The sequence below is a fragment of the Piliocolobus tephrosceles genome, chromosome 8 (genome assembly GCF_002776525.5).
Source record: "Piliocolobus tephrosceles isolate RC106 chromosome 8, ASM277652v3, whole genome shotgun sequence".
Classification (NCBI taxonomy): domain Eukaryota; kingdom Metazoa; phylum Chordata; class Mammalia; order Primates; family Cercopithecidae; genus Piliocolobus; species Piliocolobus tephrosceles.
In genome coordinates this window covers 84,894,153-84,915,920 of record NC_045441.1, presented here as the reverse complement: position 1 = coordinate 84,915,920, position 21,768 = coordinate 84,894,153, and the positions used below count along the sequence as shown (strand labels likewise).

Below are 21,768 nucleotides of genomic sequence, written 5' to 3'. Positions count from 1 at the left end.
TTGTGATAGTTTGCTAAGAATGGTGGTTTCCAGCTGCATCCATGTCCCTACAAAGGACGCAAACTCATCCTTTTTTATGGCTGCATAGTATTCCATGGTGTATATGTGCCACATTTTCTTAATCCAGTCTGTCACTGATGGACATTTGGGTTGATTCCAAGTCTTTGCTATTGTGAATAGTGCCGCAATAAACATACGTGTGCATGTGTCTTTGTAGTAGCATAATTTATAATCCTTTGGGTATATACCCAGTAGTGGGATGGCTGGGTCATATGGTACATCTAGTTCTAGATCCTTGAGGAATTGCCATACTGTTTTCCATAATGGTTGAACTAGTTTACAATCCCACCAACACTGTAAAAGTGTTCCTATTTCTCCACATCCTCTCCAACACCTGTTGTTTCCTGATTTTTTAATGATTGCCATTCTAACTGGTGTGAGATGGTATCTCATTGTGGTTTTGATTTGCATTTCTCTGATGGCGAGTGATGATGAGCATTTTTTCATGTGTCTGTTGGCTGTATGAATGTCTTCTTTTGAGAAATGTCTGTTCATATCCTTTCCCCACTTTTTGATGGGGTTGTTTGTTTTTTTCTTGTATATTTGTTTGAGTTCTTTGTAGATTCTGGATATTAGCCCTTTGTCAGATGAGTAGATTGCAAAAATGTTCTCCCATTCTGTAGGTTTCCTGTTCACTCTGATGGTAGTTTCTTTTGCTGTGCAGAAGCTCTTTAGTTTAATGAGATCCCATTCGTCAATTTTGGCTTTTGCTGCCGTTGCTTTTGGTGTTTTAGACATGAAGTCCTTGCCCATGCCTATGTCCTGAATGGTACTACCTAGATTTTCTTCTAGGGTTTTTATGGTATTAGGTCTAACATTTAAGTCTCTAATCCATCTTGAATTAATCTTCATATAAGGAGTAAGGAAAGGATCCAGTTTCAGCTTTCTACTTATGGCTAGCCAATTTTCCCAGCACCATTTATTAAATAGGGAATCCTTTCCCCATTTCTTGTTTTTGTCAGGTTTGTCTATGAGATGAATAGTTTGCAGATATTTTCTCCCATTTTGTGGGTTGCCTCTTCACTTTGCTGATTGTTTCCTCTGCAGTGCAAAAGCTTTTTAACTTCATATGATCCCATTTGTCCATTTGTGCTTTAGCTTCCATGCTTGTAGGGTATTACTCAAGAAATATTTACCCAGTTCAGTGTCTTAGAGAGCTTCCCCAATGTTTTCTTTTAGTAGTTTTATAGTTTCAGGTCTTATATTTAGGCTGTAATCCATTTTGATTTGAATTTTTTACCCGGTGAGAGATAGTGGTCTAGTTTCTTTCTTCTGCATATGGATATCCAGATTTCACAGAGCCATTTATTGAAGAGCCTGTCCTTTCCCTAATGTGCCTTTGCTGAAAAGGAGATGCCTGTAAATACTTGGGATTTATTTCTGAGTTCTCTATTCTGTTCCATTGGTCTATATGTCTGTTTTTATGCCAGTAACATGCTGTTTTGTTTACTATATTTTTGTGGTATATTTTGAAGTTAGGTAATACGATGCCTCAAGCTTTTTTTTTTTCCTGAGATTATATTGGCTATTCTGGGTCTTTCGTAGTTCCATATGAATTTTTGGATTTTTTTCCCCTATTTTTGTGAAGACTATCATTGGTATTTTGATAGGAATTGCATTGAATCTGTAGATTGCTTTGGGTAGGATGGACATTTTAACAATATTCTTCTAATTAATGAACATGGGCTATCTTTCCATTTTTTGGTGTCCTCCCTCTTTCATCGATGTCTTATAGTTTTCCTTGTATAGATTTTTTTTTTTTTACTTTTTTGGTTCAGTTGATTCCTAGGTGTTTTATATTCTTTGTAGTTGTTGTAAATGGGATTGCTTTCCTAATTTGCTTTTCAGATTGTTTGCTTTTGGCATATAGAAATGCTACTGATTTTAATATGTTGATTTTATATCTTGCAACTTTACTGAATTTGTTTATCAGTCTAATGGCTGTTTGTTGGTGTCTTAAGTATTAGATCATGTCATCTGCAGACAGGACAATTTGACTTTTTCCTTTGTAATTTGAGTGCTCTTTATTTCATTCTCTTTTCTAATTGCTTTGGGTAGGACTTCCAACACTATGTTGCATAAAAGTGGTGCAAGTAGGCATCTTTGTCATGTTCTAGATCTTAGAGGAAAGTCTTGCAGTTTTTCCATGTTCAGTATGACGTTAGCTCTGGATTTGTCATATGTAGCTTTTATTGTTTTGATGTATATTTCTTCTTTACTGAGTTTGTTGAAAATTTTTTTTATCATGAAGGTATGTTTAATTTTATCAAATGCTTTTTCAGCATCTATTGAAATGATTATATGGTTTTTGTCCTTTATTCTGTTGATGTGATGTATCATGCTTATTAATTTGCATATGTTGAACCATCTAAATCCCACCTAATCATGGTGAATGATCTTTTTAATGTGCTATTAAGTTCAGTTTGCTAGTATTTTGTTGAGGATTTCTGCATCTGTGTTCATCTGGGAGGGATACTGCTCTGTAGTTTACTTCTTTAGTTGTGTCCTTTTCTGGTTTTGGTATTAGGATAATGCTGTCTTCATAGAATGAGATTGAAAATATTCTGTCCTCTTCACGTTTTTGGAATAGTTTGAGTATAATTGGTATTGGTTCTTTTTTTAAATGTTTATTAGAATTCAGCAGTGAAGCCATCAGGTCCTAAGCTTTTTCTTAATGGGAGACTTTTTATTGCTTCAATCACATTACTTGTTATTGGTCTGTTTAGGTTTTCTATGTGTTTATGTTTCAATCTTAGGTTGTATGTTTCCAGGAATTTATCCATTCCTTCTAGGTTTTCCAATTTGTTGGTATATAGTTACTCATAATAGTGTCTAATGATCCTTTATATTTCTGTGGTATTGGTTACCATATCTCATTTCATCTCTGAATTAATTTATTTGAGTCTTTTCTTTTTTCCTTATTCTACCTACAGGTTTGTCAATATTGTTTATCTTGTCAAAAAATTAACTTTTGCAGCTCTTGTAAAAGTCCAGAATGCTTACTGTTGTGGACTGGGAGTGTCTACAACAAACGGATACCCTGGTGGCATGGGAAGGCTGGCTAGGGCTTCATAGCCTCATGGACTCATGGAGCATGCTTCCAAACCATGATACTGCTGAACAACCTCTCTGATTTGGTGTCTTTTTTGGCTGAGATGAAGAGTGATCACTGAGTTTTATTCATTGGGGATTGCTAACCCCGTCTCTACCCATTGTCTTTGGCTGCCTTTAGGATTTTTTTTACCCTATAGGCAAAGATGCTTCCCTTAGGTTGAAGCAGGAATGAGTTTTCTGTGAAGGAACCCAACATGGAGATAAAGGTGTCTGTCTGCCTTTATCTGACTTCTTTCCGTGTAGTATTGTGAGTCCATGGGAGTTTTTCCACATGCGGCCCGGCACCTTGAGGGCGGGGTGTTGTGGATGGAGTAGTCTATTTCTCTAAGCTTCTGCTTGAAGTTTTTTGCTTCTCTCTGGCCCCCTGGGATCATCACAGCCTCTGTTTTGGTTTCTGGGATGCTCGTGAGGGTAATTGGTACTGGATAGTTGTTTTGGTTTTCTGTGGGGAAGAGTGAAGCCAAATTGCTTCTACTCTGCCATTGTGGTAACATGACTCCTCTCAATTTTGCTTTTTTATCAAGTCTGAGAATATCTGTCTTTAAATATGTTATTTAGATCATAATTAAATTCAGTATAATTATCTAAATTTGTGTTTAAGTCTACCATCTTGCTCTTTATTTTCTAGTTATCCCATCTGTTCTTTTTTCTTTCTCTTTTGAATTTTTAGAGCTTTAAAAAAATTGCTTCATTTTATTTCCAACATCAGCTATACTTCTTTTTTTTTGTACAATTGACCCTTCAATATCATGGAGATTAGGGGTCCCCAAGCTGCCAGTGCATTAGAAAGTCCAAGTGTGAATTTTGACTCCCCCAAAATTACTAGTAGCCTACTATTGACCAATAACATTAAACAATTAACACACATTTTATGTGTATTATATATTGTATTCTTACAAAAAAGTAAACTAGAGAAAGGAAAATTTTGTTAAGAAAATCATGAGGAGGCTGGGCATGGTGGCTGACACCTGTGTAATCCCAGCACTTTGGGAGGCTGAGGTAGGCATATCACTTGAGGTCAGGAGTTCGAGACTAGCCTGGCCAACATGGTAAAACCCCATCTCTATGGAAAATACAAAAATTTGGGTATTGTGGTGCATACCTGTAATTCCAGCTACTCGGGAGGCTGAGACAGGAGAATTGCTTGAACCCAGGAGGTAGATGTTGTAGTGAGCCGAGATCGTGCCACTGCACTTTAGCCTGGGCGACAGAGGAAGAGTTTGTCTCAAAAAAAAGAAAAAAGAAAAAGAAAATCATAAGGAGGAGAAAATATATTTACTGTTCATTAAGTGGCTCATGATAAAGGTCTGTAGCCTCATCTTCACCTTGAGTTAGGCAGAGGAGGAGTAGGAAGATGAGGGTTTGGTCTTGCTGTCTCAGGGGTAGCAGCAGTGGAAGAAAATTCCCATTTAAGTGGACCCACACAGTTTAACCTTCGTTGTTCACAGATCAACCGTAGTTGCACTAGGGTTTACAAAATACTTTTTTAAAAATCATACTCTACACAGTCAAATAATATTTTCCATTTTAGGTATGATGTAAGAACCTTAAAATAGAATGCCTCCATTTCCTTCCCCCATTGTTTGTGCTGCTGTCATACATTGTACTTCTACATGTGTTATAAACACAATCCCGTTTATTTGTTAAACAATTACTTTTTAATGTGATAAAATGTATATAACAAAATTTGCCATTTTAAACATTTTTAAGTATATAATACAGTGGCATTAATTACATTCATAATGTTTTATAGCTTTCACCACTATTTTCAAAATTTTTTCATCACCACAAACAGAAACTCTGTGCCCCGTAAGCAATAACTTTCCCATTTCTCAATTCCTGGTTACCTCTAATCTCTTTGTCTCTATGAATTTGCCTGATCTGGATATTTCGAATAAGTGGAATCTTAGTTTGTCCTTTTGTTTCGAATAAGTGGAATCTTACAGTTTATCCTTTTGTGTCTGGTTTATTTCACCTATGATAATATTCTCAAGGTTCATCCATGTTGTAGAATCAAAACATCATTCCTATTTATGGCTGAATAACATTCCATTATTGGATGTATACCACATTTTGTTTATCCATTCATTTGTTGATAGATACTTATGTTGTTTCCACCTTTGGGCTATTGTGAATAATGCTGCTGTGATCATTTATATGCACGTATCTGTTTCAGTCCCCATTTTCAAGTCTTTTGAGGAGTGGAATTGCTGGTTTGTATGATAATTCTCTAACTTTTTGAGGATCTGAGGAATTGCAAAATATTTTCCATGGTAGCTGTAACATTGTACATTTCAATGTCCTTGCCAACACTTATTTTCCCATTTAAAAAAAATTATAACTCTCCTAGTCATTTGTGAAGTGGCATAACTCCTTGTGGTTTTGATTTATAATTCTGTAACGACTTATGATGTTGAGTATCTTTTCATGCTTTTTCATTGGTCATTTATTTTTCTTCTTTGACAAAATGTCTATTCAAGTCTTTCACATGTTTGTTAATTGGGTTGTTTCTCTTTTTGTTTGAGAATTGTAGAAGTTCTTTATATTTTCTAGATATGAAACCCTCATCACATATATGACTTGCAAATATTTTCACCCATTGTGCGGGTTGTCTTTTTTTTTTTTAATTATACTTTAAGTTCTAGGGTACATGTGCACAACATGCAGGTTTGTTACATATGTATACGTGTGCCATATTGGTATGCTGCACCCATTAACTTGTCATTTACATTACATATATCTCCTAATGCTATTTCCTCTCCCCTCCCCCCACTCCATGACAGGCTCCAGTGTGTGATGTTCCCCTTCCTGTGTCCAAGTGTTCTCATTGTTCAGTTCCCTCCTATGAGTGAGAACATGCGGTGTTTGGTTTTCTGTTCTTGTGGTAGTTTGCTGAAAATGATGGTTTCCAGCTGCATCCATATCCCTACAAAGGACATGAACTCATCCTTTTTTATGGCTGCATAGTATTCCATGGTGTATGTGTACCACATTTTCTTAAACCAGTCTGTCATTGATGGACATTTGGGTTGGTTCCAAGTCTTTGCTATTGTGAATAGTGCTGCAGTAAACATATGTGTGCATGTGTCTTTATAGCAGCATGATTTATAATCCTTTGGGTATATACCCAGTAATGGGATAGCAGGGTCAAATGGTATTTCTAGTTCTAGATCCTTGAGGAATCGCCACACTATCTTCCACAATGGTTGAAGTAGTTTACAGTCCCACCAAAGTATAAAAGTGTTCCTGTTTCTCCACATCCTCTCCAGCACCTGTTGTTTCCTGACTTTTTAATGATCACCATTCTAACTGGTGTGAGATGGTATCTCATTGTGGTTTTGATTTGCATTTCTTTGATGGCGAGTGATGATGAGCATTTTTTCATGTGTCTTTTGGCTGCATAAATGTCTTCTTTTCAGAAGTGTCTGTTCATATCCTTCGCCAACTCTTTGATGGGGTTGTTTGTTTTTTTTCTTGTAAATTTGTTTGAGTTCTTTGTAGGTTCTGGATATTAGCCCTTTGTCAGATGAGTAGATTGCAAAAATTTTCTCCCATTCTATAGGTTGCCTATTCACTCAGATGGTAGTTTCTTTTGCTGTGCAGAAGCTCTTTAGTTTCATTAGATCCCATTTGTCAATGTTGGCTTTTGTTGTCATTGCTTTTGGTGTTTTAGACATGAAGTCCTTGCCCATGCCTATGTCCTGAATGGTATTGCCTAGGTTATCTTCAAGGGTTTTTATGGTTTTAGGTCTAACATTTAAGTCTCTAATCCATCTTGAATTAATTTTTGTATAAGGTCTAAGGAAGGGATCCAGTTTCAGCTTTCTACCTATGGCTAGCCAGTTTTCCAAGCACCATTTATTAAATAGGGAATCCTTTCCCCATTTCTTGTTTTTGTGAGGTTGGTCAAAGATCAGATGATTGTAGATGTGTGGTATTATTTCTGAGGGCTCTGTTCTGTTCCATTGGTCTATATCTCTGTTTTGGTACCAGTACCATGCTGTTTTGGTTACTGTAGCCTTGTAGTATAGTTTGAAGTCAGGTAGCATGACGCCTCCAGCTTTTTTCTTTTGGCTTAGGATTGTCTTGGTTATGCAGGCTTTTTTTGTTGTTGTTGTTCCATATGAAATTTAAAGTAGTTTTTTCCAATTCTGTGAAGAAAGTCATTGGTAGCTTAATGGGGATGGCATTGAATCTATAAATTACCTTGGGCAGTATGGCCATTTTCATGATATTGATTCTTCCTATCCATAAGCATGGAATGCTCTTCCATTTGTTTGTGTCGTCTTTTATTTCATTGAGCAGTGATTTGTAGTTCTCCTTGAAGAGGTCCTTCACATCACTTGTAAGTTGGATTCCTAGGTATTTTATTCTATTTGAAGCAATTGTGAATGGGAGTTCACTTATGATTTCGCTCTCTGTTTGTCTGTTATTGGTGTATAAGAATGCTTGTGATTTTTGCATATTGATTTTGTATCCTGAGACTTTGCTGAAGTTGCTTATCAGCTTAAGGAGACTTTGAGCTGAGACGATTGGGTTTTCTAAATATACAATCATGTCATCTGCAAATAGGGACAATTTGACTTCTTTTTTCCTAATTGAATACCCTTTATTTCTTTCTCCTGCCTGATTGCCCTGGCCAGAACTTCCAACACTATATTGAATAGGAGTGGTGAGAGAGGGCATCCCTGTCTTGTGCCAGTTTTCAAAGGGAATGATTCCAGTTTTGGCCCATTCAGTATGATATTGGCTGTGAGTTTGTCATAAATAGCTCTTATTATTTTGAGCTATGTTCCATCAATACCGAATTTATTGAGAGTTTTTAGCATGAAGCGCTGTTGAATTTTATCAGAGGCCTTTTCTGCATCTATTGAGATAATCATGTGGTTTTTGTCTTTGGTTCTGTTTGTATGCTGGATTACATTTATTGATTTGCATATGTTGAACCAGCCTTGCATCCCAGGGATGAAGCCCACTTGATCATGATGGATAAGCTTTTTGATGTGCTACTGGATTCGGTTTGCCAGTATTTTATTGAGGATTTTTGCATCAATGTTCATCAGGGATATTGGTCTAAAATTCTCTTTTTTTGTTGTGTCTCTGCCAGGCTTTGGTATCAGGATGATGTTGGCCTCATAAAATCAGTTAGGGAGGATTCCCTCTTTTTCTATTGATTGGAATAGTTTCAGAAGAAATGGTACCAGCTCCTCCTTGTAGCTGGTTGTCTTTTTTTGCTGTCATAATAGTATCCTTTGATGTACAAAGTTTTAAATTTTTATGAAGTTCATCTGTTTTTTTCTATTGTTGCTTGTGCTTTTGGTGTCATACACAGGAAATCATTGCCAAATTCAGTATCATGAAGTCTTTTCCCTGTGTTTTCCTCTAATATTTTTATAATTTTAGCTATTACTTTAGGTCTTTGACCCATTTTTGAGTTAATTTTTGTATATGGTGTAAGATAATGATCTGTATTGGAGTTCTTCAGAAAAGCAGAACCAATAGGCTTTTATACATATTGAATTTTACACTTGATAGACTATAGTATCATGTAAATACAACTTTTGTATATACTGGGAAACCAAAAAATTTGTGTTACTCTTTTTATTGCAATATTCAGTTTACTGCGATGGTCTGGAACTGAGCCTGCCATATCTGTGAGGTATGCCTGTAGATGGATCATGTTTTTTCAGGTTTTTTCAGTCCAGTCTACCAATCTCTTTCTTTGATTGGAGAGTTACATTTGAAATTATTTACATTTGAAATAATTGCTGATAAAGAAGATAATAAAACATATAACTGATAATAAAACATACAACTTTAGTTATATGTTTTATTTAGGTCTTATATTGTTTTTGTTCCTTAATTACTCTATTGTTACTCTTTTTATTTAATTTTTTAGTATGACATTATGATTTCTTTATTAGTTTTCTTCAGTGGAGTCAGGCTTGCCTGTCCTTGTAGTCCTGTGTTGATGTCTATGCATTTAAATAAATCACTTCCAGTTTTTATGGACTTGTTTCAGCAGGTAAGGACTTTCTCCTGCCTGGTCCCTGGGTGGACAGGACTGCCTCCAGAGCTACAGTTGAGTGGGGCTGCAGCCAGGTCATGGGACTGCTTATGTATTAGATAGTCAGCAGGCTGTTATGAGAATACAGGTTGGCATGGCTTCTGCCTGATCCCTGGACAGATGGGACTGTCTCTAGGACCACCATTGAGTAGGACTGGAGCTGGGTTAAAGGGCTGCTTCTGTGTCCACAGTCAAATGCACAGTTTTGGTGGGTCTATTCCTGGGGAGCAGGTAGGTGTGATATCTTCCAGGTCCCTAAACAGATGGGACTTCCTCCAAGACTACACAGACAAGTGGGCCTGGAGCCAAGACTCCAAGGCACCTCACTTCAAAGAGCTGCTCTTCTCTCCAGATGTTGGCCCTCATATTCTGGCTGCTTTAGCTGTTGCCCAAAGTAATTTATAGATTCAATGCTATCTCCATCAATCTACCACTGACTTTCTTCACAGAATTAAAATAAAAACTACTTTAAATTTCATATGGAACCAAAAAAGAGCCTGTATAGCCAAAACAATCCTAAGCAAAAAGAAAAAAGCTGGAGGCATCATGCTGCCTGACTTCAAACTATACTACAAGGCTACAGTAACCAAAACAGCATGGTACTGGTACCAACACAGATATATAGACCAATGGAACGGAATAGAGGCCTCAGAAATAATGCCACACATCTACAACCATCTGATCTGTAACAAACCTGAGAAAAACAAACAATGGGGAAAGAATTTCCTATTTAATAAATGGTGTTGGGAAAACTGGCTATCCATTGCAGAAAACTGAAACTGGACCCCTTCCTTACACCTTATACAAAAATTAACTCAAGATGGATCAAACACTTAAGTGTAAGACCTAAACCCACAAAAACTCTATAAGAAAACCTAGGCAATACCATTCAGGACATAGGCATGGGCAAAGACTTCATGACTAGAACACCAAAATCAGTGGCAACAAAGGCCAGAATTGACAAATGGGGTCTAATTAAACTAAAGAGCTTCTGCACAACAAATGAAACTACCATCAGAGTGAACAGGCAACCTACAGAATGGGAGAAAAATTTTGCAATCTAACCACCTGACAAAGGGCTAATATCCAGAATCTACAAGGAAGTTAAACAAATTTACAAGAAAAAAACAACCCTACCAAAAAGTGGGTGAAAGATAGGAACAGACACTTCTCGAAAGAAGACATTTATGTAGCCAACAAACATATGAAAAAAAGCTGATCATCATTGGTCATTAGAGAAATGCAAACCAAAATCACAATGAGATACCATCTCATGCCCAGTTAGAATGGCGATCATTAAAAAGTCAGGAAACAACAGATGCTGGAGAGCATATGGAGAAATAGGAACACTTTTACACTGTTGGTGGGAGCGTAAATTAGTTCAACCGTTGTGGAAGAGAGTGTGGTGATTCCTCAAGGATCTGGAACCAGAAATATCATTTGATCCAGCAATCCCAGTGTATACCCAAAGGATTATAAATCATTCTACTATAAAGATACATGTACACATATGTATATTGCAGCACTTTTCACAATAGCAAAGACCTGGAACCAACTCAAGTGCCCATCAATGATAGACTAGATAGATAAAGAAAATGTGGTGCATATACACCATGGAATACTATGCAGCATAAAAGAGGATGAGTTCATGTCCTTTGCAGGGACATGGATGAAGCTGGAAACCATCATTCTTAACAAACTAACACAGGAACAGAAAACCAAACACCGCATGTTCTCACTCATAAGTGGGAGCTGAACAATGAGAATACATGGACACAGGAAGGGGAACATCACACACTGGGGGCTGTCATGGGGTGGGGACCTAGGGGAGGGATGGCATTAGGAGAAATGCCTAATGTAGATGATGGGTTGATGGGTGCAGCAAACCACCATGGCACATGTATACCTATGTAATGAACCTGCACGTTCTGCACATATATCCCGGAACTTAAAAGTATAATAAAAAAAAATTCTGCAAAGCCTTCAAATGGATGTTTTTTAAATCCAGGTTTGTTGTTGTTCCTAGCATTAAGACTGGCTTGCTGCAAACTAGCTCATCATAGCTGGCATTGGAAATTTCGCATAGTATTTTTCTTATACAGAAGATATGTTCAAATGAGGTTCCAAATAAATTTTACACATTGCATTCGATTGATACGCCTCTTAAGTCTTTTTTAAATATGGGAATCTTTTTCCTACCTTTCTCTTATTGTATTTGATTTGATGAAGAAACTGGGTCATTTATCCTGTAGAGTTTTCTGAATTTTCCTGATTGTAGTCCCATGTTGATATTTAACATGTTGCTCAGTCTCCTGTATGTCTTGTAAACTGGTAGTTAGAGCTAGAGGATTGATAATAAGCATCAGTTCTTATTTTGGTTATGTTTTACAATAATAAATAGTTAATGCTCTTTGTTTTCTACTCCATAGTTTAAGATTGAGAGTGTGTTTACTTGTCAGCCAGCATCTATTATAAAAAGTTTGCTCCCTGAATTTTTTTACCTAACATTTTAGTAGTCATTGAAGATCATTGCTAAGATGCATTATTTCATTTGAGGTTACAGTGGTAATATTTTGTTACTCATTTTTACTGCGTTTATTTTTAATTTGTTTTCCTGAAAGAATGTTATTTTAGTGCTATTTAAAAATATTATTCACACTTTCTCCTTCATACTTTGAAGGGATACCATTTCACTCCAGAGACAGAAACACTGAACAGAAGAGGCTTGAAAACTGTTTGAGTCCTCTTAGTACCCACATCAGAGACTTTTCACTCTCACTTTATTTGATCTCTTTGACTCCAAATTCTAACCAACAAGAAAGTAAGAGAGTTTTATACCTAAAATTGCTATATCATTCTCCAACCCTGGAAAACAGGTATCACTTTGGGGAACTTCTTAAATTATACTTTTACTTTATTCTAGTCCTTCGTGTTCTATATGGAGGCACTAAAGGTCAAGGACTCTGTATTACCTATTTCTGTATAATAAATTACCAGATTTATTATAATATATAATAATCATATATATAATATATAATAATCAAATATAATAAAAAACACATACATTTTTTATATCACATATTTTATGGATCAGTAATTTTATATCACAATGTTGTGGGTCATTTTTTTGTGATGCAGCTTAGTTGAGTACCTCTGACTTAATTAAGGTTTTTTATGAGGTTATAGTCAGTATCAGCCAAGGCTGTTGTCATCTGCTCTCCTGGGGGTAGGTCCACTTCTCACCTCACCCACGGGAACTAATAGGAGTTTTCTGCCACTAGGGCTCTCCATCGGGCAGCCCTCAGCATGGCAGCTGACTTTCTTCAGATGAGAAATAAGAGAACAAGAGAGAGCTCTCTTTGTAACCTAATTTCAGATGTGATATCCCATCTCTCTTGTGCTATACTCTTTCCATTAGATGCAAATCACTGTCTAGCCTGCGCTCAAAAGCGAGGGGTTACAGCAGAGCATAAATAGCAGGAGGCAAGAATGACGGGGGCCATCTTAGAGGCTATAATGTATACCTGACAGCAGCCATGCCTTTGAAACAGCCCACATTATCAGAGTACTTTTTGCTCTTTGGTATTGAAAATAACCTCTTTTTTATTGAAAATCTCCAACCTATCTGTGTTAAAGGGCTTACTCTCTGAACAAAGCTAGCTTTATTAGGCAACTATGTCTGTAATGATATTAGAACATTTTATTTCTTATGATACACTCTTTTAATTTTTTCTTGTAGCCCTGGTTGTTGCTATGAAACAGCTATGACAAGATGTTTTTATCATGGCCGTACAGAGACTGTGCGATCATGCACAGTTGAAGCAGTCAGGTGGTGCCAGTCCATGCAGGATCCTTCCGTCAGTGTGAGTATTGGTAAAGAAAAAACTCACAAGATTTGTTTAATTGTTTTAAAGGAACTGTGGTCTTTGGGTAACTAACTTCTTTGCTTCAGTTTTCCTGGATCATTAAAATACTTTGAGACATCTTTTTTGAGGTTTTTAAAGCATTTGTTCATTCACCAGTTAAGGGTGTACTTCTTGGAAAGACTAAAAAACAGGGAAGACGGGAAAAGGACCCCATTTGTGTTAATTTCTAGGCAAAGGGTCTTCAGTACTTTAGGTATTTCAGGACTTCTTATCTACCTTTAGAACAACACTAATAAAGTGCAGAACTTCCAAGATGCCATTAAAAGGAAGGTTTTCTTGATGTGGTTGAATGTTTTTGAAATCACAGATTCTTGTTTCATATACTGGAACCAGGACAATTGTATGCTTTGTTTCATACTCTTTTTTTGAAGCATTTAGACAACAGCAAATTTCCTTCTCACTGTTATTTTAGTATTATATTTGTTTCTTTAGTTTTGCTAGATGTGGTTATATATGAGTGCCTGTATCTTAATTTTGTAGAACTGTTTTATTGTCATTTGTTTAGTTATGCTTTCATTTTTGAAATCTTGCTTCTATCTTTATATCTTTATAGTGTATATGTTATACACTTTATAACAAGTGACTTGTTAATGTCACTTCAGTGCTGCCCACAAGTTCATAGTTTCCTATTCCAGGAAAGAAATAAGAAGCAGGACATACAGGGAAGAATAGGCGATAGAATAACTGAGGGAAAGATATAGCAGTGTGTATTATAGATCTTCCTAGAAATCTTCTTTCCTCTCCCAAATTACCCAAATCCTAATTACAATGAGCTTAGGATTTTGTTCTATTTGGATTTTGCACAGTGTGTTATTGAAGTGTCTCTCGATTTTTAATACAGCTTCATGAGCGGCAGCAAAAGATGTTACAAGCTTTTGCAAAGCATAATAAAATGATGAAAGATTGTTCGGCTGGAAAAGGTACTTATGTTAAAATTTTTCTGACTTAAAAATCTCTCATGGTGAAAAATTTTTTTCTAACTTTAGATTTGGGATTTCATTGCAGGATTTGATCGTCACCTTTTAGGTCTCTTACTCATAGCGAAAGAGGAAGGTCTTCCTGTTCCAGAACTCTTTACGGACCTACTTTTTTCCAAAAGGTAGTGTAGTGTTTAACAACTTCATCAATTAGCTTCTTTTTTTATATGTTAAATGCTTTTTAGAAACAATATAAGCATCTGTAGGCCTAGTAAAATGTCCTTTTATTGTGCCACACAGCGGAGGAGGTGGAAATTTTGTTCTCTCAACAAGTCTCGTTGGCTATTTACGAGTCCAGGGAGTGGTAGTTCCCATGGTACACAATGGTTATGGATTTTTCTACCACATCAGAGATGACAGGTGAGGCTTCTCTTTTTTATTTGTACAGTGCTATAGAGTAAGAAAGGTATTACTTTTGTTATTTAAATGCCTTTCCTACACTGTGATTCTCATATTGCCATCTGTCACTTGCTACATGCTACATAAGTATCTGTTTTTTCTACTTAGGCATTTAATGCATATACATGTTTCTCTGTCCTGCTTTTGAGACACTTGTCAGATCAGTCCCTTAGGTGTTTTTATGCAGAACACTGTTTCAGGTCGATTCAGCAATCATATCATCATCCTCAAAATCAGTATACCCGTGAGCATATTTGGTTTGTACAAGGTATTTTATAGTAAGCTCAGATAAAATGTTTAAATATATGGTGGTTCATGTAGTCATAGACAATATTAATGAGATAGAGAAAAGAGATTGGGTAAATTATACTTTTTAAAACATGTTTTACCAATTCAGATGCAGTTCATTTGGGCTGTGTGAAGTTTGACTTATGTTTATGGAAAGAATGAGAACAAAAAGATCAAAACCCAGTATAAAAAAGAGTGGTGGAGAACAAGATAAAATGAAAGTGATAGCAAGGCTTGTAAGGTCCTTATTTATAGTCTGGCAGTCTCTTTACAGGGGACCTTTCAAAGCATAGTTGGCTTCGTAAAAATTACATGGCTACATTTAGCACTATGTGAATAAGAAGAGGGCAGGCTTGGAGGCACTGCAGATAGAATGTGAAAAATTGGAATGGTAATATGCATGACATATTTCAGTTTCTCATACAATTGACCCTCGAACAACATGGGTTTGAACTGTATGGATACACTTATATGCAGATTTTAAATAAATGAGAAAATTTTTTAGAGATTGAGACAATTTGAAAAAAACTCAAAACTGTGTAGCTTAGAAATATCCAAAAACTAAAATATTCATGCATGCATAAAATATATACAGATACTCATCTATTTCATCATTTACTACCATAAAATATATACAAATCTACTATAAAAAGTTAAAATTTTTCAAAATGTATGAACATAAGCCCTTACAGACTTTATGTGGGGACATTTGGAGTCGAGAGAAATGTAAACAAATGTAAAGATGCAGTTTTCAGTCATAATTGCATAAAATTAATTGTGGTATGTACTGTACTGCTATAATAATTTTGTAGTCACCTCATGTTGCTATTGTGGTAAGCTAAAGAGTTACAAGTATCTCCTTAAGATGTTATATAATGCTAATCATCTCTGCATAAGCAGTTTGTCTCTTTAGTGGATCACAAAAAGTGATCTTTCGTGGTTCTATTCTCATGTATTTTTCATTGTGGGTAGTACAGTATTATAAACATTGAATAATACCATGGGACCCATATCTAGTGCTTCTAGTAATACTGGAAGTGCTCCCAAGAAGCAGAGAAAAGTCATGACATTACAATAAAGAGCTGATTGCTTGATAAGTATGATAGATTGAGATATGTAGCTGCATTTGCCCATCATTTCAACATAAATAAATCTAGTATGAGTACCATTAAAAAAAAAAAAAAAGGAAATTTGTGAAGCTGTTGCTGCAGCTACACCAGCAGGCATTAAAACTTTGCCCTTTTTGCAAAATACCTTTTGGTCTCCAATTAAAAATGCAGCTTTTTTGTGGGTACAGGATTGCTATAAAAAGCCATACCTATGGACTCTACTATGATTCTAGAAAAAGCAAAGTTACTATATGACAACTTTAAAGGAAGGTAAAGGATCTAAAGCTGGAGAATTTAAGGCCAGCAAAGGATAGTTTGATAATTTTAGAAAGAGGTTTGGCTTTAAAAATGTCAAGATAACAGGAGAAGTAGAGGCAGCAGACAAGTTCCCAGACACCATTAAGAAAATCACTGAGGAGAAAGGATATCTGCCTGAACAGGTTTTTAATGCAGACAAATGTGCCCTATTCTGGAAAAAAAAAAAAAAAAATGCCACGAAGGACATTTGTTCATAAAGAAGAGAAGTATATTAGTCAGGGTTCTCTACAGGGACAGAACTAATAGGATATATATAAGAAGTATATAAGAAGCATTAACTCGCATGATCACAAGGTCCTACAATAGGCCAGCTGCAAGCTGAGGAGCAAGGAAGTCAGTCTGAGTCCCACAGCTGGAGAAGTTAGAGTTAATGTTCAAGGGCAGGAAGCATCTAGCACAGGAGAAAGATGTAGGCTGGGAGGCTAAGCCAGTCTAGTCTTTTCACGTTTTTCTGCCTGCTTCATATTCTGGCTGTGCTGGCAACTGATTAGATGGTGTCCTCCCAGACTAGGGGTGGGTCTGCCTTTCCCAGCCCACTGACTCAAATGTTAATCTGCTTTGACAACACTGTCTCAGACACACCCAGGATCAATACTTTGCATCTTTCAATCAAATCAAGTTGACACTCTGTATTAACCATCACAAGAAGCAAGCATCAGGCTTTAAGGCAGAAAGGGATAGGCCAACACTACTGTTTTGTGCAAATGCAGTAGGGTTTATGATCAGGACTGCCTTTGTCTGTAAAGCTGTTAACTTTGAGCCTTGAAGGGAAAAGATAAACATCAGCTGCTAGTTTACAAGAAGGCCTGGACAATGATAACCTTTTTTTCTGGATTGGTTTCTTTAATGCTTTGTCACTGAAGTCAGGAAGTCCCTAGCCAGTAAGGGACTGTGTGTTTGTTTGGTTTTTTTTTTGAGACGGAGTCTTGCCCTGGCCCCAAGGCTGGAGTGAAGTGGTGCGATCTCAGCTCACTGCAAGCTCCTCCTCCTGGGTTCACGCCGTTCTCCTGCCTCAGCCTCCCGAGTAGCTGAGACTACAGGCGCCTGCCACCACGCCCGGCTAATTTTTTTGTATTTTTAGTAGAGATGGGGTTTCACCGTGTTAGGATGGTCTCGATCTCCTGACCTCGTGATCCGCCCGCCTCGGCCTCCCAAAGTGCTGGGATTACAGGTGTGAGCCACTGCGCCCGGCCAGGGACTGCCTTTTAAAGTTGTTTTGATTTTGGACAGTGACCCTGGCCACCCAGAACGCCATGATTTAAACACCCAAGGTGTCAAAGTCTTTGGTCTACTTGCCCCCAGACATGTCTCTAATTCAGGCTGTAGATCGGGGGTCATAAGGACCTATTAGGCTCATTACATGCGGGACTCAATAGAAAGGATGGTCAGCAAGGATTGTCTTTTACCCCAATGGAAGAGAGCATCATGAAAGTCTGGAAGGATTGCACCACTGAAGATGCCATTGTTGTTATAGAAGAAGTCATGAAAGCAATCAAGCCCAAAACAATAAATTTCTGCTAGAGAAAACTATGTCCAGATGTACATGATTTCACAGGATTTACGACAGAGTCAGTCTAGGAAATCATGTAACAGATTGTGGATATGGCCAAAAAAAAAAGGCGGGGGAAGGTGAAGGGTTTCAAGGTATGGATGTTGGGCCAGGTTTGGTGGCTCATGCCTGTATTTCCAGCAGTTTGGAAGGCCAAGGTGGGAAGATTGCTTGAGACCAGGAGTTTGAGACCATCCTGAGCAATATAGTAAGACCTCATCTCTATTAAAAATTTTTTAAAATCAAGCACTATTAGTCACCACACCACAGGAATTAACAGAAGGTGACTTGAAGGAGATGAGTGCTTCTGAACCAGAGCCAAATGACGAGGAGGAAGACATAATAGAAGCAGTGCCAGAACTGTTGTTAAATAATCTCACAGAAGCGTTCTGATTATTCAAGACTGTTTTTGATGGCTTTTATGACATGCACTGGACCCTTCTATGATAGGAACATTGAAACTAAAGCAAGTAGGGCAAGGGTTGGTAAAATATAGAAACATTTTCAGAAAAATGAAAAAGCAAAAAGTTAGAAATTACAATGTATTTACATAAAGTTACACTGAGTGTGCCTGCCTCCCCTGCCTCTCCTTTTATCTCTTCTACCCCAAGATAAGACCACTGCATTTTAAATGTATTACATACTGATTGTAAAAAAAAAAAAAAGTTAAATATAAAAAATACAGAAGAACAAAGTTATCTACATTTCCATTACATGGCATAAGACTATAATTATATAATGCTCCCAACCTATAATGTATGTAGATTGTATATTTACACTGTAAATATTTGTGTCCTTTTTTGTGATTTTCGTTCTTATTATTTCAAGCAGTTTGCAATGCCTTTAAGTATGCTTTGCGATATTTTGATGATTGTATAATTTCCAGTCTTAGGATTCCTATTATTTATCTAACTGCTTCTCTACTATTTTGTTTTTCCATCATTACAAATAATGTATAAGGTTATAAATGTATCCTTTCTCATTTCATCACACCATTGCCAACTCTAGTTATTATAAAAATTCTTTAGGCTAGGCATGGTGGCTCATGCCTGTAATCCCAGCACTTTGGGAGGCCAAGGTGGGTGGATCACTTGAGGCCAGGAGTTCAAGACCAGTATGGCCAACATGGTGAAACCCCATCTCTACTAAAAATACAAAAATTAGCTGGTGTGGTGGCACACAACTGTAGTCCAAGTTACTTGGGAACCTGAGGTACGAGAATTGCTTCACACTGGGAGATGGAGGTTGCAGTGAGCTGAGATCATGCCACTGCACCCTAGCCTGGGCAACAGAGCGAGAGTCTTTCTCAAAAGAAAGTCTTTACCCATTTGATAGGCAAAAAATAACATAAATTACTTGTTTACCTATGAAGTAAAACTTTTTTTATTGTTTTTGGCATTGTATTCCTTTCATGAATTGTCTGTACATGTAGGAAAGGCTGTTCTTTATAATTTAGAAAGATAACTGAAATTGTTTTAAAAAATTGACACTTGAATAAGAACAGTTCATCTGTGGAGAGAAACATGTTTAGATGCTGCTAAATATCTGGGAATTGCATGCCTGGTGTAGCTGGAGAATGATTCTTGATCATGAATCACTAGGTGAAAACAAGGCTGGACTTCCTAAAGGTTTCTGTATTATCTTTTTGCAGATATAATCCACTCAGACATTGGTTTCATAATTATATACTGGGCCTCAGCATGTTCTTATTTTTATTTCTTTTTGTTTAATTTAAAGCACATGTTGAAGACATAATTTACTCTTTAAGTGATGTGAAAATTGCGTAGTTTTCCAGAAGCATTACATTGCACATTTTAATTTTGAGCCTAATTCATATTTTGCTATGGAAACTTCTCTCTGTAAAATGGAAGACTAGCTCTAAGTCAGGCTTCTCTCCTATTTATTTCAGCTTCCTAGGACCACTTTTCACACTTGCCAGATCTGGGATTTCCTATTAGGAGTATCTCGAGAAAGATGGTAGAAGGCATGACTTGATCCCAAGAGTTTCTCTTTTTGACTTTTCTAGAAATAGCCTTTCTCACCTATTATCCTTCTCTCCCGTTTTTTTTTTCAAACTTTCTTCAAGTACTATACTTTTTAAAAACAGTTTAAATTTCATTAAAAATTGTAGCATGAATTTATATTCCAACTCATTCCAGTAGCACTTTAGGAAGGATTTTCTAGGAAGGAGGTTTTTTGTTCTGTTTTAAACGTAGTAAGACCTAGCTTCAGAGCACTCTAGGGCTCTAGCTGATTTGTTCCCCTTTGTCCCTAGGCTCTAGTCATCTAATGAATGAGGTGTTCCTTAGCATTATCTACAGATATGGCTTTACCTTCAGTTGTGTCAGGTTACATTTACCTAATGTCAGCAAGACTTCACATTTCATGTATGAATATCCAGATGAGATAAAGTCCTGGTTGTATTCACCATCACTATTTGGAGCCGTTTGTGTAATCATTAATCATTATTTATGCTTCACAGGTTTGTTGTGGCCTGTTCAGCCTGGAAATCCTGTCCCGAGACTGATGCCGAAAAGCTAGTTCAGCTGACTTTTTGTGCTTTTTATGATATGATACAGCTAATGAACACTACTCATCTTTAGAGATGAATCATCTATTAAGCACTTACCAAAACATATCATTAAACTGGGTGCTGGGAGTGAGTTGGTAATATGAGATGGGAAGGAATGTTGACTTGCTAACATTCCTTTAACAAGTTAAGAAAACTTGTTAAATGTAGAAATTAGTGGAATCATGCTCTCTAAATTTATTCCTCCATAGAAAGTAGAAATATTTTTAAGCTCCTCTGATGCAGCAGCAATGCAAATTATGACATAGTGAATATAGAACTATGCAGTATTTAAGCCTCAACAATCCAAATCTATAAATTTTAACAATGCAAATCTTACTCTAATTTTTAAGTATTTTTGTTGGTACTTACATGGGTTATAAATCCTCTCTCTGGACATCAGTGTAGAGTCCATCTGTCAAGCACTTTAATGTTTTTAACTACCAAAGGGTATGAATTACATTATTTTATGCTAATTTCCCTGAAATCAATGCCTTCTATGTTCACCACAGGGTTACAAGCCTGTTACGTTTGATGGGAAAGACCACTACAATTTAATGGTGATCTAAAATAACTCTTTGGGGCTGGGTGCAGTGGCTCATGCCTATAATCTTAGCACTTTGGGAGGCCGAGGTGGGAGTATTGCTTGAATCTAGGAGTTTGAGACCAGCCTGGGCAACAGGGTAAGGTCCTGTCTCTACAAGATCAAAAAACTAGTGGGGTATGATAGTGTATGTGTGCCTGTAGACCAAGCTACTTGAAGGCTGAGACAGGAGGATCAGTTGAGCCCAGGAGGTTGAGGCTGCAGTGAGCTGTGATGGTGCCCTTATGCTATAGCCTGGGCAAGAGAGTGAGACCCTGTCTCAAAAAAAAAAAAAAAGAAAGAAAAATAACTGTTTTGAACAGACAAATTAGGTAGTAGATGGAGATGTATACCCTCTATCACACACACATAAAACTGTAACAAAATTCATTGTGGTGTATTATAATTAGTTTTGTGAACATAAAAATAAAGCACTTATATTTAAACTTGTTACAGTGATTTTTAAAGGACTAATGTTAAATCAGATTATCAGATTTTTTTTCCTCCTCGCTGTTCAATTTTGTAGTTTTTACTCTCAAAAAATGAAACTGCCAAAATTATATAGCTTTTTATGTTTGAATAAATGATTCAATTCCTGTTTGCTTTTCTCATGCTTTTTGACCTCAGTTATATATTGCTGTGTAATTAACCATCCAAAACTTAGTGTCTTGTATCCGTTTATTGTTTCTCATGTCAGTTGATTGATAATAGCTAGACAGTTCTTCTGCTGGTCTTGCCTGTGTTTATTTATACAGCTATAATCATCAGGCAGCCAGGACTGAGGCTGGAAGGTTTAAGATCACCTCACC

The 21,768-nt window shown here is 36.8% G+C and overlaps 1 protein-coding gene across 4 annotated transcripts in view; it reads left to right on the top strand.

The window, feature by feature from the left end:
- The window catches only part of CROT (carnitine O-octanoyltransferase), a 59,049-nt gene extending 37,488 nt beyond the window's left edge, over positions 1-21,561 (top strand). For all 4 annotated transcript variants that reach the window (XM_023226668.3, XM_023226666.2, XM_023226669.2 and 1 more), the window contains 5 exons: positions 12,981-13,104; positions 14,009-14,087; positions 14,173-14,266; positions 14,385-14,504; positions 20,290-21,561. In XM_023226668.3, coding sequence (XP_023082436.1) covers positions 12,981-13,104; positions 14,009-14,087; positions 14,173-14,266; positions 14,385-14,504; positions 20,290-20,410 — 538 coding nt within the window. In that variant the 3' untranslated portion in view covers positions 20,411-21,561. The remainder of the gene's footprint in view (positions 1-12,980; positions 13,105-14,008; positions 14,088-14,172; positions 14,267-14,384; positions 14,505-20,289) is intronic.
- Positions 21,562-21,768: the final 207 nt, after the last annotated feature.